The sequence below is a fragment of the Prinia subflava genome, chromosome Z (genome assembly GCF_021018805.1).
Source record: "Prinia subflava isolate CZ2003 ecotype Zambia chromosome Z, Cam_Psub_1.2, whole genome shotgun sequence".
Classification (NCBI taxonomy): domain Eukaryota; kingdom Metazoa; phylum Chordata; class Aves; order Passeriformes; family Cisticolidae; genus Prinia; species Prinia subflava.
The window spans coordinates 68950565-68965108 of record NC_086283.1 but is presented as its reverse complement, the minus strand read 5'-3'; the positions used below and the strand labels follow the sequence as shown (position 1 = coordinate 68965108).

The window sequence follows — 14544 nt, the reverse complement described above, 5'->3', positions numbered from 1 at the left end:
TAGAAGAATCTCATGCTGTTCTCTGATGCTGGATTCAAGAGTCTGTGGTAGGCAGTGATGAGTTTAGTCATTGCTGCTGCTGGCAGCCCAAGCTCAGATAGATTTTCTAGACTTGTGCCTTCTACTATGTGCAGTTTTACATACGAGCAAAAAGATTGTCCATGTTGCCATGTACCTCGTGTTGCCGTGGGTCTTCAGTTCCATAATGTTCTTCATAATGTTTTGTGTTGTGTTTGCATGGCAATATTTTCATAGATGGTTGGCTGTAGGGGTGGCTTCTGTGAGAAGGGTCTAGAAGCTTGCCCTGTGTCTGATGGAGCCAATGCCATCCAGCTCCAGGATGGACCCACCACTGGTCAAGGCTGGGCCCTTCAGTGATTGTAGCAGCACCTCTAGGATAACAGAGTTAAAAAGGAGGCAGGGGGAATGGACAGGAGCAATTGCAATCAGGGAAGAGAGAGTGGGAGAAAGAACCATGAAGAAGGAAGGGATGAGGTGCTTCATGCACTGGAGCTGAGGAGGGAGCAGCAGAGCCAGTGTGTGAACTGACCCACAGCCCTGCGTTCCCTGTCTCCCTGTGCCACTGGGATGGAGCAGGTAGAGAAAATGACAAGTGAAGTTGACCCTGGGCAGAAGGGAGGAGTGGAAGGGAAGGTGTTTTAAGATTTAGTTTTTTAGTTCTCATTACCCTATTCTTATTTGATTGGCAATAAATTATATTAATACTTCCCCAAGCTGAGTCTGTTTTGCCCATTGTGGTGCTTGGTTAGTAGTCTCTCCCTGTCCATATCTCGACCCATGAATCTTTCACTGAATTTTCTCTCCCTTGCTCTACTGAGGAGGGGAGTGATAAAGCAGCTTCACTGGGCACCTGGCATCCAGCCAAGGTCAACCCACCACGGCCTTCAAGATAAAGAAGGTAAATATCCCAATACTTCCATGGTTGAATTACCATGATAAAAGAAAACAGTGAAAATTAATACAAACTGTGGCAAGCATTGAAAATAATAATAAACAAGTTTACTTGTGTATCTTGATATTTTGTAAGAAATTATTGTTTTAATTCTGTAGTTCTATCACAGACCATTCTGGATGAGTTTTTACAAATGTTTTAGGTATCTTAACACATTTTTTAGCTTTAAATGGAAATTTTTCATCAGCCTATTTTAAAAATTGTATATCATCCAATTAAAAAAATTCTGCTGAAACTTGGATGATTTCCTGAGATCTATAAAGAACTGATTTCTGTAAGAACTTCTCACCTGTCATGCTATTAAGCTTATATACCTGTCATGCTATATAGCTTTTAACTGCTACTTCATAATACCTGTATGATCATTTTGGTGTTACGTTGAAAATAGTTAAAGCTTGAGTGAAAACAGAGTAATAGATTATTGTAAAAAATCAGAGGTTTCAGCAGATGATGAGTAAATAACTTGTCATCATTTGTAATCATTAGTGTGAGACACAGTCAACAACCAACCCCTTGCTGTCAGGAGGTGAGAGCCAGCAGTGCTGCCAGGAATAATACCATTAACCAGTTGCCTCCCATACCAAAATCTTCACCATGTCTGATGGCCATGAATCATATGCTGTATGTTTGACAGACATAAAGCAAGAGGGAGAACTAGCTGCATTTCACAGTCAGAAAGTAACTTCTCTCAAGTTTGTTCCAAAGTAGTATGAGGTCACGGTATGGGCTTGGGTGGCAGCCACGTTTTGGCACCTTCAGCCACTCTGTGACTTCACATTCATCACATCTGCTGTTATGAAGGACAGCTGTAGCTAGTTAGAGTTTTCTAAAGAATGTGTGGATTAACAGGTTTTCTAGTTGTTTGGTTGGTTCTTGTTTTTTAATAGACAGCTCTTCTCCCAAGCTGCTATAAAGGGTATTGCAATAACACCTTGTTTTGGCCCAGAATTGCGTGTTACCTTTTTTATGCTTACTCTAGTTAGTATTGACTCTTTTTTTTTTTTTTTTTTTTTTTTTTTTCCCTCTTTAAAATCAGGGTGTTAACATTTGAAATTAAACTGCACTTCTAGATAGTTTAAAAACTAGGATGACTTTCTCCAAGGTTGGTTTCTGTCATGGTTTTTGCCATGTACTGCTTACTTCCCAGTGGGGGTTTTTACTGTCTCCATTTGAATGTCTTTTTTTTAAATAACTGACTAATGACAGATGTAGATCCACAAAGCATTGCCAGTTTGGTTGCACTCTCACCCAGGTGAAACTCAAGTTGTTGTCATTATAGTAGTATATGCTTCTAATAGCAGTATTGTTTCTGATGAGATCTGTAATGAGGCAATCGCTTTTGTGCAAAAGTCAGCTGAAGAACTGAAGTATGACCTCATTCCTATTATTGATTATAACCATAGCAGAGAGAGCACAGACAAAAGTAGTCATGGAACAGAAAGATTAATCACAGGTTTCTAGTCTTTAATTAATCCTGAAACTCTACTGTTGCAGGCATACTACCGAACCATACTTTTCAGGTCCTGCAATCCCATCTGCCTCGAGACACTCAGTTTCTCATTCTCACTTTATTACCTACATTGTATGAATCAGGTTCTACCCACACAGCTTCTGCTTGATATTTTCATCACAGTGCTCCTTCTTTTTACCCTGTGGAGTCACTCCAAACTTCTGATCCCTCTTCCAGCATATCTCAAAACTTACATTGTGAATCTGCTTTTATCTTCGTAAGTAACATCCATTCTCTTCACAGTCATTGCCACTGTTCCCCAAGTTTGTATCTCTTATCTGGGGCTTACATGTGTGTTTGATAATAGAATTTTTTTGTAATATTTACAGAAATAATGCATTATTTACCAAGATAGAATGTTAGGGGAGACTGCCTTCAGATGGTTTAAACCCAGCCAACAGCAAGTGCAAGGCGATTGCTCACTCACTCTCACTCCTGCACCGGCAGGCTCAGGGAGAGGATTAGAAGGATAAAAGCTAGACATACCACAGGCTGAGATAAAGAGAGTTTAATAGAGAAAGCAATAGCTGTGCACAATAGCAAACAAAACAAGGAATGAATTCAGTGCTTCCTATGCCAGGCAGGTGTTCAGGCATCTCCAGGAGAGCAGGGCCCTATCAGATGTGACAGTGATTTGGGAAGACAAACACCATCACTCCAATGTCCCCCACATTCCTCCTTTTGTTCTCCACTTTATGTACTGACCATGATGTAACATGGTTTGAAATATCCCTTTGGTCAGTTTGGGTCACCTGTCCCAGCTGTGCCTCCTCCCAGCTTCCCAAGCACCCTCAGCTGCCCCACCAACATGGAAATACTAAAGCAGAAAAGGCCTTGGCTCTGTGTAAGCCAAACTCAGCAATAACAAAAACATCTCTGTATTATCTGAGTTGAGCACAAATTCAAAACACAGACCCACACCAGCTGCTGTGAAGGAAATTAGCCCTACCCCAGCCTCAACAAGTAACATAAAATTTCTCACTGCAAAGTGTGACTATACACTCTTCTGTTGCTTTGTTCACTTTCTAGTGCCTCAGTTGCACACTGAAGGAGGAAGAACATTCCTGTAGAAAGTACTAGCATATTCTTGCTTTAAAAATAAGTAGTGCAAAACAATACAAGAAGTAGCAGGAGTATGTCAGAATAAAGGTGTACAATTCTAGTATCTAATTAAACATCCAAGGGGTGGGAAGTGGGAGGAGACGTGTTCTTGCTTACAAAGACAGTTGACATTACTGTGTTAGGGTTTTTTTCTGGATTGTCCATATTTCTATAACATTTTATATACTGGAAAATACTTGAGGGAAAATAAATTGAGCATGGGCTGTGCCAAAAAACCCCAAACCAAAGCAAAACCAAAAAACCCACACACAGAAAAATGAGAAATTTGAGAGAATGTGAATATCATGTGTGATTGTTAGCTGGTGGCTATCAGTGTGAGTAGTATTTGTGAAGTATTTTGCTGTAAGGAAAAAATGTGGTTATTCCATATAGATTGGCCTATACATGCTTAAAGCCGTTCTATAAATATTTGAATTAAAAGACACCAGATGTTGCACAGAAGCTGCTGCTGCTTTCTGAACTTCATGGTATTTTCTTTCAAAACCCACAGGAAGTAGCTGAGGGAAAAAGTGTATTAATTAAGTTCAGAAATAGATTTTCCAGCTATAGGAAAATCTCCAGCGAAAATAGCATATGATCTTCAGAAATATGAGCTTTCTGTCCCAAGAATCTGGTGGCAGCATGCAGCACTGTCACATGGGGATCAAAATTCAGATTTCAAGTTCTCAGAGCTAAGCTAGCCTGGAAATAAGCCAGCCTGTGGCCCTTGGAAATGGACTCATCTTTTCACCTGTCCCCTCTGCCCAGTGTTCATAGCTCTATGGACAGTCTCCAGAGAGAACATTTTTCCAGTTTTTCTTGACCTGAAGAAATAATGTTGTAGTAGCAGAGACTTCAGGGGAAAGTACTAGAATTCCCAGCTGCTCTACACTTCAAATATGAAATATGGCTGACCATGGAGTATGTTTTATAAACTCTAAAACTATGGCAAAAGAACTACAAAATGGGATTTGCTTTGCACTGGTTGAGGAAGAAGATTTATGGTTGGCAAACCAATTAAATGTTTCTGCATTTAGAAGTACTGACTCTGGTGTATTTGTAGTCCCTTCTTTGGCTCTGTTTCCTTTAGACCAAAGCACTGAAAGTGACTCTGCTGCACTAACAGTTGGTAGGAATTGTCCCATCTGTCTTTATACAGTGAACTGTTTATAGTCACCGAGTTCTGCTGGAAGAAAAGGGACATGAAAACAAGTAACATTCATCCACCAGTCTTACCTGGATTATGTCAGCTGCTTTAAATGTGAATTGTTGATACATTGAGTGATGTGTGTCGTGGTTTGACCCCAGCAAGCAGCTAGCACCCAGCAGCTGCTCACTCAACCCACCCCTATGGGTTGGGGAGAGCGTCCCAAGAACAGAAGTCAGAAAAACTTCTGTCTTGAGATAAAGACATAAGAGTTAAAAAGTTCAAGGAGGGAATCAAAGCTGTATGTGCAAGGAAAGGAGAAAAAGGAATTTATTAACTACTTCCCATTGGCAGGCAGATGTTTAGCCACATCCCAGAGAGCAGGGCTTCACTTCACATAATGGTTACTTGGGAATATAAATGTCATAACCACAAACATCTCTCCGTACCTTTTTGTTACCTCAAGCTTTTATTGCTAAGCATGATTTGAAAAGGACTTGATGTCCTTTTGGTCCATGTGGATCAGCTGTACCTTGGGATGTTCCTTGCTAGTGGTCAAGGCAGAGCAAGAAACAGAGAAACCATGACGCTTTGGAAGCCCTTTTGAGCAGTAACTAAAACACTGATCTGTTACCAACTCCAGAAATTTTAGTCACAAATCCAAAACGCAGCACCATCTTGTCTGCTGTGAAGCTTGTTAGCCTCATCCCCAGACAGAGCTATACCATTTCTGCTCCTTGTTATCTACCATGTAACCCCTGTGGCTTGGGCTCCATCTGCTGTGAATTACTTAGGACAGGAGAGGCAGCATGCTTTGTTGAGTTGATGGCACCAAAATCAGCTCAGGTTGGGTCACAGGGCACTTATCTGGTTCTTTATGAATATCATCATCTGTTGGTTCTGGTGGCTTCTGCTGTGATACCTCCATAGCAGAAACCTGAAATCAGAGAAACAACTTGAACATGTATCCACTGGAGTACTACTAGGAGGAAGAGAGAAAGGTATGTCTTCTGTATGTCTTTGAAACTCTCTCCCAAAGAATTCCACTGCAGACTTTAAGAAGTCTTCCTAATAAAAGTGTGTTTTACAGATCTGTTAGACCTACTTTTCCTCTTTTCAAAAACGATAAGAAAGAAAGAAGGAAACAGACAAACAAACAGTCACACAGGAAAAATACAGAAGACAGAGCTGTCTTTGGAAAAGTCTTAGATACCTTTAATTTTGTTTTTCAAGCAGAGTGATGACAAGAACCTAAAAATAAGGGCTTTTACAATGTGTAATACCTGTGATTTCCAGTATATAAAAGAGGAAGTCAGTACAGAAGCAATTCCTTTTTTTTTTTTTTTTTTTTTTTTGGTCAAATTGAAGCAAGATCATATTTCTTCTTTGAATCAGTCCGCAGAGTTCCAGTATCCTACCGCATCGAATTTAAGGTTTTTTGTCTTTATGGTCAAGTTAGACCTTGCCTTTTATGTATGTTCCTTCAATATTTGCTACGTCTTTCTGCCAACTTTTATGGGATCAATACTGTAATTCTTGCAAGCTGTTGCATTCCTTCAAGCAGAATGCCTTCTACCAGTATGATGTTCTTTATTCAGTGAGTTCATGAATTTTCTTTGATCTTGTATGAAACAGTAAATGTTAAATCACTGAATGATGTGTCTAGTATGCTTTAAAGAGAACATAAATCATGTTATCCTTGTTCAGTACCTGAGAAACTTCACAAGTTGTGTATCTGCTACATTTCTGTCAATGTTTAGGCAGATAGATTTTAATGCATTTAGAATGATGTAATACATGAAAAATAAAATACTTGTTCGTATCATAAGCTTTCCTCTTGTTCAGTTCCTGATGAGAATCACATTAGTATGCATTGTAGCATAACTGACACAGACCTGTCTAAGTTGACGTTCTGTTGACTTCATGCTTTTGACTTTTTCTTGTGCAGCCAAACTGTACTGCAGCTGAGCGAGCCATGGCAAGACTTGCTACACACCCCACCTTAAAGCCCAGATTTGTTGAACTTAAAGGTATGAAACATTTTATTGAAATTTTTATTATATATGTAGCTTACTGGTGTGTTACCTTTTTCATGTATATTTCTGATGTGAACAAAAGTAAAAACCCCATGAAAATGAAAAGCTTCTGTAATTAGCCTAACGAGCTGCAGTGAACCAAGCCACAAGCTTTAAACCATTTATATGGTTTGAAATTTATATGGCTGTATATGTGACAGTATAAAGTATGACATTTATTTAATATAGGGTGTTGAACAAACAGAGCTTATAATGGGAATTCTAAAAATCAAATATATGTAATGGAGTGTTTCTAAATTAAATAGGAACATAAAAGTATCATTACAACTGGGTTTTCAAAGGCACCTAAAAGGTTTTACAAATTAATTTCTTAATCTTCCCTGAAAACTGTGCTCAGAATCCTTAGGGTATCATTCCTGGTTATTTATGCTTTCTCTTTTCTCTTGAAACTGGAATTTTCCACCTAAAATTAATGTTAAAAAAGATCAAGTCCTAGTAGTAATGTCACAAAGTTACTTCATTAATTCAGAGCATATCAAACACCCATTTAATTATTTATTAACAAATTAGTATTAGTTTGCAATGCTACACACAAAATAATGCCCTAAATGAATGTGATTATCAGCTGCAAATTTTTTTTTAAAGAGAAGTTCACAGTTTAACCTAAATTTCATGGTGTATTTAATTGATAATATTTTCAAGGATTTTCCTTCACTTTTGTTAATACTATATTCTAAGGTATCTCTTGTCCCATATGTTTGGTAAATAATGCATAAGGATATTCAACATATGCTCAATAGAACACATGTAAGTTGCAAAAATGTTTCATTATATAATAATAACTTATATAAATTCATTCGTAGCTGCAATAAAATATTTTTCTCCCCTTGTACAGCTGCTGTTAAAGCTTTTAAGGATGCAAGAAAGAACCCAGACAAAGCCACTCCTGTGAAAAAGGATCAGTCAGAAGAACAGCCTAAATCAGCACAACATTCCAACAGCAGCTCGGATGAACAAGCTTGTAAGCGGCCTCAAAAACAGCAAGGATGTGAACATAAAACAAAATCAGGCATGAAAACAGAAACTGACAAGGTTGAAAAGCTCTATGAGAGTGAATCTGAACAGAAAACTGTGGAAATGGAGAGAGCATATGCTCCAGAAGAACCTTCATTTCAGGCAGTAGAAATGCAAACAGTTACTCAAAACAAAACAGGAAAGAAACTTGACTGTCAAAAAAGGAAAGAAAATATGAGTATGAAAAAATTAAATGCAATAAAAGAAATAATTGATGATAGTGATCAAGAGCATCCCAATGAAAAGGAGTACTTCGATGATAGTACTGAAGAGAGGTTTTATAATGAGTCATCAGATTCTGACAGTGACAGCAATGATGATTTCTTCATTGGCAAAGTAAAAAAAAAGAAAAAACCTGCAGTTAATAATTTTTCTTCAACAAAAGGGAAGGGTAGTGTTCAGAAAAATGTAAGGAAGACAGAAAAGAGCACAGTGTCTGGGACAGCACAAAATTTTATCATGGAAGAGAAAAAGCTACTTGCAAAAGCAAGCAAGCTGGAGTCAGTGTTCTGCAGTTCTTTGTCTACCACCAATCAGAAATCTCAGAACAGAAGGTAAACCTTTTCCCATGTTATGTTCTCCATTCCCTTCCTCCTTTACAGTAATAGAAATGGTTGTGATTTCTAATAGTCCTTACTAAACAAAGAGGATTTCAGCCTATTAAACCTTGAAACATTTTCACAGAAAGTACTCACTAGTCTTCTTAAGCTTCCTTGACAATACATTTTGTTTTATATTCACAGTAGGACTGATAGGACTGAATACTTCTCTTTCTACTTCTTTATTAACATCAGTGGAGCAGTATTGAAGAAGCTTGCATGTTATGTTTGAAAAGTTGTTGCACGAGTCTTTTGGTGATGATGATTCCTTATTCATAGGTGTGTGTAATCTTAAAATTTTACTGAAAAATCTTAATTTCTTTTTTGTTTTTAGAAATACTAAAGACCAGCCTCTCAAAAATGAGAGAACAGGTATGTACTATTTAACCTGGTAAAAATAGGAGAAAAAAGAACATTTTGAAATTTTGTTGCCCCCCTGGAGTCTATTCATGATGGGATGTATTTGTTTCTTTTCAAGTTTGTGGCATATATTTTAACGTTTGTTGTTAAAAAAACCCCAAAACTGTTCAACTTTCATTTTAATCTTTGGATATTGTTGGCTATTTTCTATTTTCTCATATTAGAAATACTTAACATAAGGTTTACACTGGAAAATGCTTTTCTGTCTGTCAAGCAGTTAGCGTTACTTGTTCACAGGTAAAGGTACCAGACTATTGTATGTAACTAGTACCTTATCTCATAAATAATTTCTTCAATACCTCCTGAATATGGAATATCTTATTCCATTTATATTCTGTGGTACCATTTTAGAGTTCATTGAATTGAGGATATGATTCCAGTCATACGGAGTTACATTGTATAACAGTCATTAATTTATTGTGAAGAAAAAAGTTTAGATAGTGCTGAATGTTTGTCTACACAAATTTTGAACATAGTCAGTATTAATAAATCTTAACTATCTGCAGTCTACCAAGTGTCAATTTACCAGAAGAAATCTTGTTGTGAATATTCAGGTGACTGTGTTCCTCATGGCTCACTATGAAATTTTTGAAACTATCTGCAATCCCAAGGTAGTTTGCATAATTTTATGAAGGTTGAAGATGTAGTTAATGTTTTGGTTTGTACTTCCACAGGTTTTCTTAAAAAGGAAACAAAGCTCAACAAGAAACCATCTGCAAAAGCTTCAGGGGGTATTAACTGCAACAATAAGAAAGCATGTTTGGAGCAGCCTCTTCATCCTTCATGGGAAGCAAGCAGGAGACGCAGAGAGCAAATGTCTCAAATTACAGCATTCCAGGGGAAAAAGATTAAATTTGATGACTAGACTACATGTAAATGGAAGTTTAAAAAAATTTCTTTTGCAACTGCTGTTTGAACATCTTTTTCCATTGTCCATATCCTTTGCAACCTAAAAAATTGCAACTATTATTTACCATCTTAGAATATCAAGATTGTTTCATTCATTTTATGTACTGTCTGTTGATTAATGTAATAGCCATTTGATGTTGGTTCATAAGTGCCATTATGTAGTGCTACCATTCGTGAAATATACCCTAACCTGAAAAAAGGGTTTTTAGGAACATAATTTGTGCCCTGCAGGAACAGTACAGATTCTTTGGAGGGGGACTTTGGTTTTTTGTATGTAAAAAAAAATGTACTTTATATGAGAATCTGGTTGTCAAAAGAAAAGTTCTGTATTGTCACATGCAACTGAGACAAATAAAAGATTCTTAAAGAGACTTCATAAATACATCAGTGCATTGGGTAGCTGGAAACGTCAATCAGTTCAGGCATAATGTGTAAATTTCTGGAGAGAATAAAATATTGTGCTTTTAAATTGTGATCTCTGTCCTCTGATTATACTGCCAGTTTGAAGAAAAGGAGTCTTCAATACTTTGTTCTAGTAGATATGTCTGGATTCTTCAAAATGTGTGTCTTGCACTTTCTGAAAGAATGTGAAAACCTGAAGAGACTTTGTACATACACTAAGAAATGTTTGACTTCTAAGTGCCAGTCTGACAATGGAAGTTCATCTTGTTAGCGTAGGAAAACATATAACCACACGAAGGCGATCATATGCGGTTCTTTATTCAAGCGCGCGGGACACCGGGGTGATAATACACCCAAATCTGATGTCCGAAGGATACAGAGTCGATTCGTGATTTTTATAGTTTAAATTATACACATGTTAACTAACCCCCACCCCTAGATACTGATTATCCTATTCCTTAGTTACTATCTTAAATCATACCTACGCTTCTACCCTGATCCACACTTGATTTGGTTAAAACAATAGCATGGAGCTGTTTACAGAAGCTGACGCTTGTTCCAAGCTAGCTGCGTCAAGTTCCAGTTGTACGTTCTCTACTTTCCTCCCCCTACACATTACTCAATCCAGAAATTATATTTTTTAACCCTCCACCAACATTCCCCCCTTTGAAAGTATTTTCACTCTAATATACTAAGTGTAAATGCTTTCACTTAATACAGTCCATTAGGCTTCAGAGTTCATACTGGATGTTCATCTTCAAATCCTCTGTTGTCATAGGCTTTGTCCGGGATGTTGTTGCGGATTGAAGGTGCTGGGTTCCGTGCCAATGCCTTCATTATGGTCCTGTTCCAAGATGCCTTTTTCTGTATCTCTCTTTTCAGGATTCTGTAAACTAACTAAATTACTAAAAATATAATCAGTAAAATTATCAGATTTTCAAGGATAGACTTTATCCATGAACTCACATTCCATCCTAATCTTTCAAAGATTTTACCTAACCAGCTAGTAGCTAAATCTTTTTGTTCTTTTTGTGCCTCATGCTCTATTTGTTTTAACTGACTGATGTCATGTTCTACATCTGCAGTTACATTTGGGATGTGGATGCAGCAATGGTCGATTTGTCCCTTTAAATATCCACACACTCCGTGTTCTTTCAAAAGTAACATATCTAAAGCCAAACGATTTTGCAGGGTCATTTTGGTGGTGGCCTGTAATTGCACATTGAGTTCCCCAAATCCCTCTCGTGTGATTCTTGCTAATCTGTCTACCTGACCTGTGAGTCTATATAGCATTTCTCTATTTCGATAATTTGCAATGGGACCAAACAAGGATTCTAGGGCCTACCCAATCTTTACTCCACTAGAGGGTTCCTTCCAAGTGTCATCTGGGTTCTTGTCTTCTGAGACATCTCGCTTTGCTTTTATTTGCAAGGCTTCACTGCTCCTGTTAAATGGGGATTTCTTCTAAATTGGACATAAAGTGGGAAGGCCCAGGGTGATTTCTCTTACTTCCCCATCCATAGGCAAGTGTGTTGTCCATGTGCCATCACTCATTGCCCATACAAATGGTCCTGGACTTCGAATTGTACTCCTGCTACATCCTACTATAATCTTAGAATCTATTTTGCCTTGTTTGTGTTTAATTTTCCTGCAGGCACAACCAATTCGTAAGGCTATTGCCAATGGTGACCACTGTTTTATTTCCAGATTATCAGAGGTGCAATCATAAATTTTCTTATATACCCACCAACTTACTTTATTTGCTTCTTTCTGACTGCTAGTATCAGTATTCGTCACTGTGGGATCTGTCTCATTTTCAGAGCTTTTCCATTTAATGCACCAGGGTGTGCTTTCTATATATTGGAATTTCTGGAGGATGCTCACAGACCATGCACTGTCCCAAGGTTCCAGTCCTTTCCAATTCTTCTCTTCACATTTCCACACCACAACACTTTCTGTAGCGTTGTCCCTGATCTTTTGATAGTGTAGAAACCAACATTGCTATTTTGCAAGGTCTTGGTCTTTAACCTACCACTCTATGATTTGTCTTAATTTGCCATTACTAAGAATGCACTCTGACTTTCTCATGGGTTGCATATAGGAATCCTCTGTTATCTTCCAGTATTCTCTGACCACCACCCTTGACTCTGGTACTTGTTTACAGTTAATTGTTTTGTTCCCTCCTATTTCAGGTAATTTTGACGTTATTATTCTCCAGCTTACTGGGTCTCCTGCTGCCTTTGGTATTGGCAGACAGGCCGTTATTCTGCTGGTATTATGCATTTTGGCAAAGTCTCTGACCAATCCAATCATTACATTCTCAGCCCGAATTTCATTAGAAATTTCTATTACTTGTGTTTTTGCCTGTATCCCTCTCTTCATTCTAGAATGAAGAGTTGTTAGTTGACCCTTCTGTATCCCATATCCTAAAGTAACAGCAATCCCTACTGGTGACATTAGTATCCATGAAATTAACATTACCCACAGGAAGAGCATGAGCACAGTTACCAATACCATTTGAACAGTTACAGACGTTTCAGCCTCAGCTTTGTTGGTCTAAAAGTTTCTACAGCCCACGACTGGACTCCACGAGGGACCTTCTTCACACGCGTGTAGTGTATCCAGGGTTCCACTCCAGCCACTTTGACTGCTGTAAAGGTGGTTAGCAGTACCTGATGGGGACTAGTCCACTTCTCTTTTAGTGGTTCTTCGTTCCAGGTTTTGATGTATACCTCATCTCCTGGTTCGATATTGTGGACTGGATTCTCCAGGGCCAGTGGTCTGTTCCACACGAGAACACTTTGAAGCCGAGCTAGAGTTTTCCCGAGGGACAGAACATAATTATACACATCTTGTTTCCCTGTGACATGAACATTTGGATTCGGGTTAGGAGATTCATATGGTTTCCCATACAATATTTCATAAGGACTAACTGACATCCCACTCCTAGGCTTTATCCGAACCCTCAGCAATGCGATCGGCAAAGCCTGTGGCCACTGCAATTTGGCTTCCTGGCATATTTTACTGATCTGCCTCTTCAGTGTCTGGTTCATTCTTTCTACTTGCCCACTTGACTGGGGTCTCCATGGTGTGTGGAGGTCCCAAGATAATCCCAATAACTTGCTTACCTCTTGTACCACCGTGGCTATGAAGTGTGGGCCTCTGTCTGATGATATCCCTAGGGGCACCCCAAACCTGGGAATGATTTCTTGTAATAACCACTTAACTGTTTCCTTTGCTTGGTTTGTGCGACAGGGAAGGGCTTCTGGCCATCCAGAAAATGTGTCAACCCCTACTAACAGGTATTTGTATCCCCGAGTTTTTGGCAGTTCTGCAAAATCCACTTGCTAATAGTCTCCTGGTTCTATTCCTATCCGAATTCTGCCTAACTGTGCCTGTCGTCTAGCTACGGGATTGTTTTTCAGACAGATTTCACATTTAGACATTACTGACTTGGCCATTGTTTGCATCCGTACTGAGATTAGGTATTGTCTTAACTACTTTACTAATGCCTCTGCACCCCAGTGACACTCATTATGTTTTACCTGTAAAATTTCTCTCATTACCAAAGGAGGTACCACTATTTGCCCTTGTGCGTTTACATACCACCCTTCTGCGTTCTTCTGTGCCTTCAGCAGTTGTGCTAGTCTGTCATCTTCAATTGTATAGTTTGGCTTCGGAGGCAAATTAAATTGAGAGATATTAAGTCTTGATGGTATCAACGCCATTGTTTTCTGCACCTCTCGCGCTACCTGACGGGCTGCCCAATCTGCTTTTCGATTTCCTTCACAAATTTTGGAGTTGCCTGATTGATGTGCCTTGCAGTGCATGATTGCTACTTGTTCAGGTTTTTGTACTGCATCTATCAATTGTAGGACTGCATCTTGATGTTTAATATTTGTCCCTTGGGAGGACAGCAGTCCTCTTTCTTTCCATAAAGCTCCGTGTACATGCACTACTCCGAAGGCATATTTGGAGTCAGTTCAAATATTCACTGTCTTCCCTTCACTCAGCTCGAGTGCTCTGGTTAATGCGATTAGTTCTGTCCTTTGTGCAGACGTGTTAGGTGGTAGTGATTTTGCCTCTATTACTACATCAATTGTAGTTACCGCATATCCCGCGTATCTGGCTCCATTCTCCATGAAGCTGCTTCCATCTGTAAAGAGTTCCCACTCTGGTTGCTCCAGGGGGACATCCTTCAGATCTGTTCTTGCTGAATAAGTGTGCTCGATGACTTCTAGACAGTCATGCTCTAATGGACCTTCCTCAGCTGTGGCACCTAGAAATAGAGCTGGATTCAAGAGGTTAGTTGTTTTTAGTGCAACATCATCCTGCTCAGTCAGGGTTACCTGAAACTTCATCATGCGGCTTGG

At 38.8% G+C, this 14544-nt stretch overlaps 1 protein-coding gene across 3 annotated transcripts in view; it reads left to right on the top strand.

The window, feature by feature from the left end:
* Positions 1–11590, top strand: part of SRFBP1 (serum response factor binding protein 1) — a 73735-nt gene extending 62145 nt beyond the window's left edge. For all 3 annotated transcript variants that reach the window (XM_063421580.1, XM_063421579.1, XM_063421578.1), the window contains 4 exons: positions 6680–6761; positions 7663–8395; positions 8775–8812; positions 9535–11590. In XM_063421580.1, the coding sequence (XP_063277650.1) occupies positions 6680–6761; positions 7663–8395; positions 8775–8812; positions 9535–9725 (1044 nt within the window). In that variant the 3' untranslated portion in view covers positions 9726–11590. The remainder of the gene's footprint in view (positions 1–6679; positions 6762–7662; positions 8396–8774; positions 8813–9534) is intronic.
* Positions 11591–14544: the final 2954 nt, after the last annotated feature.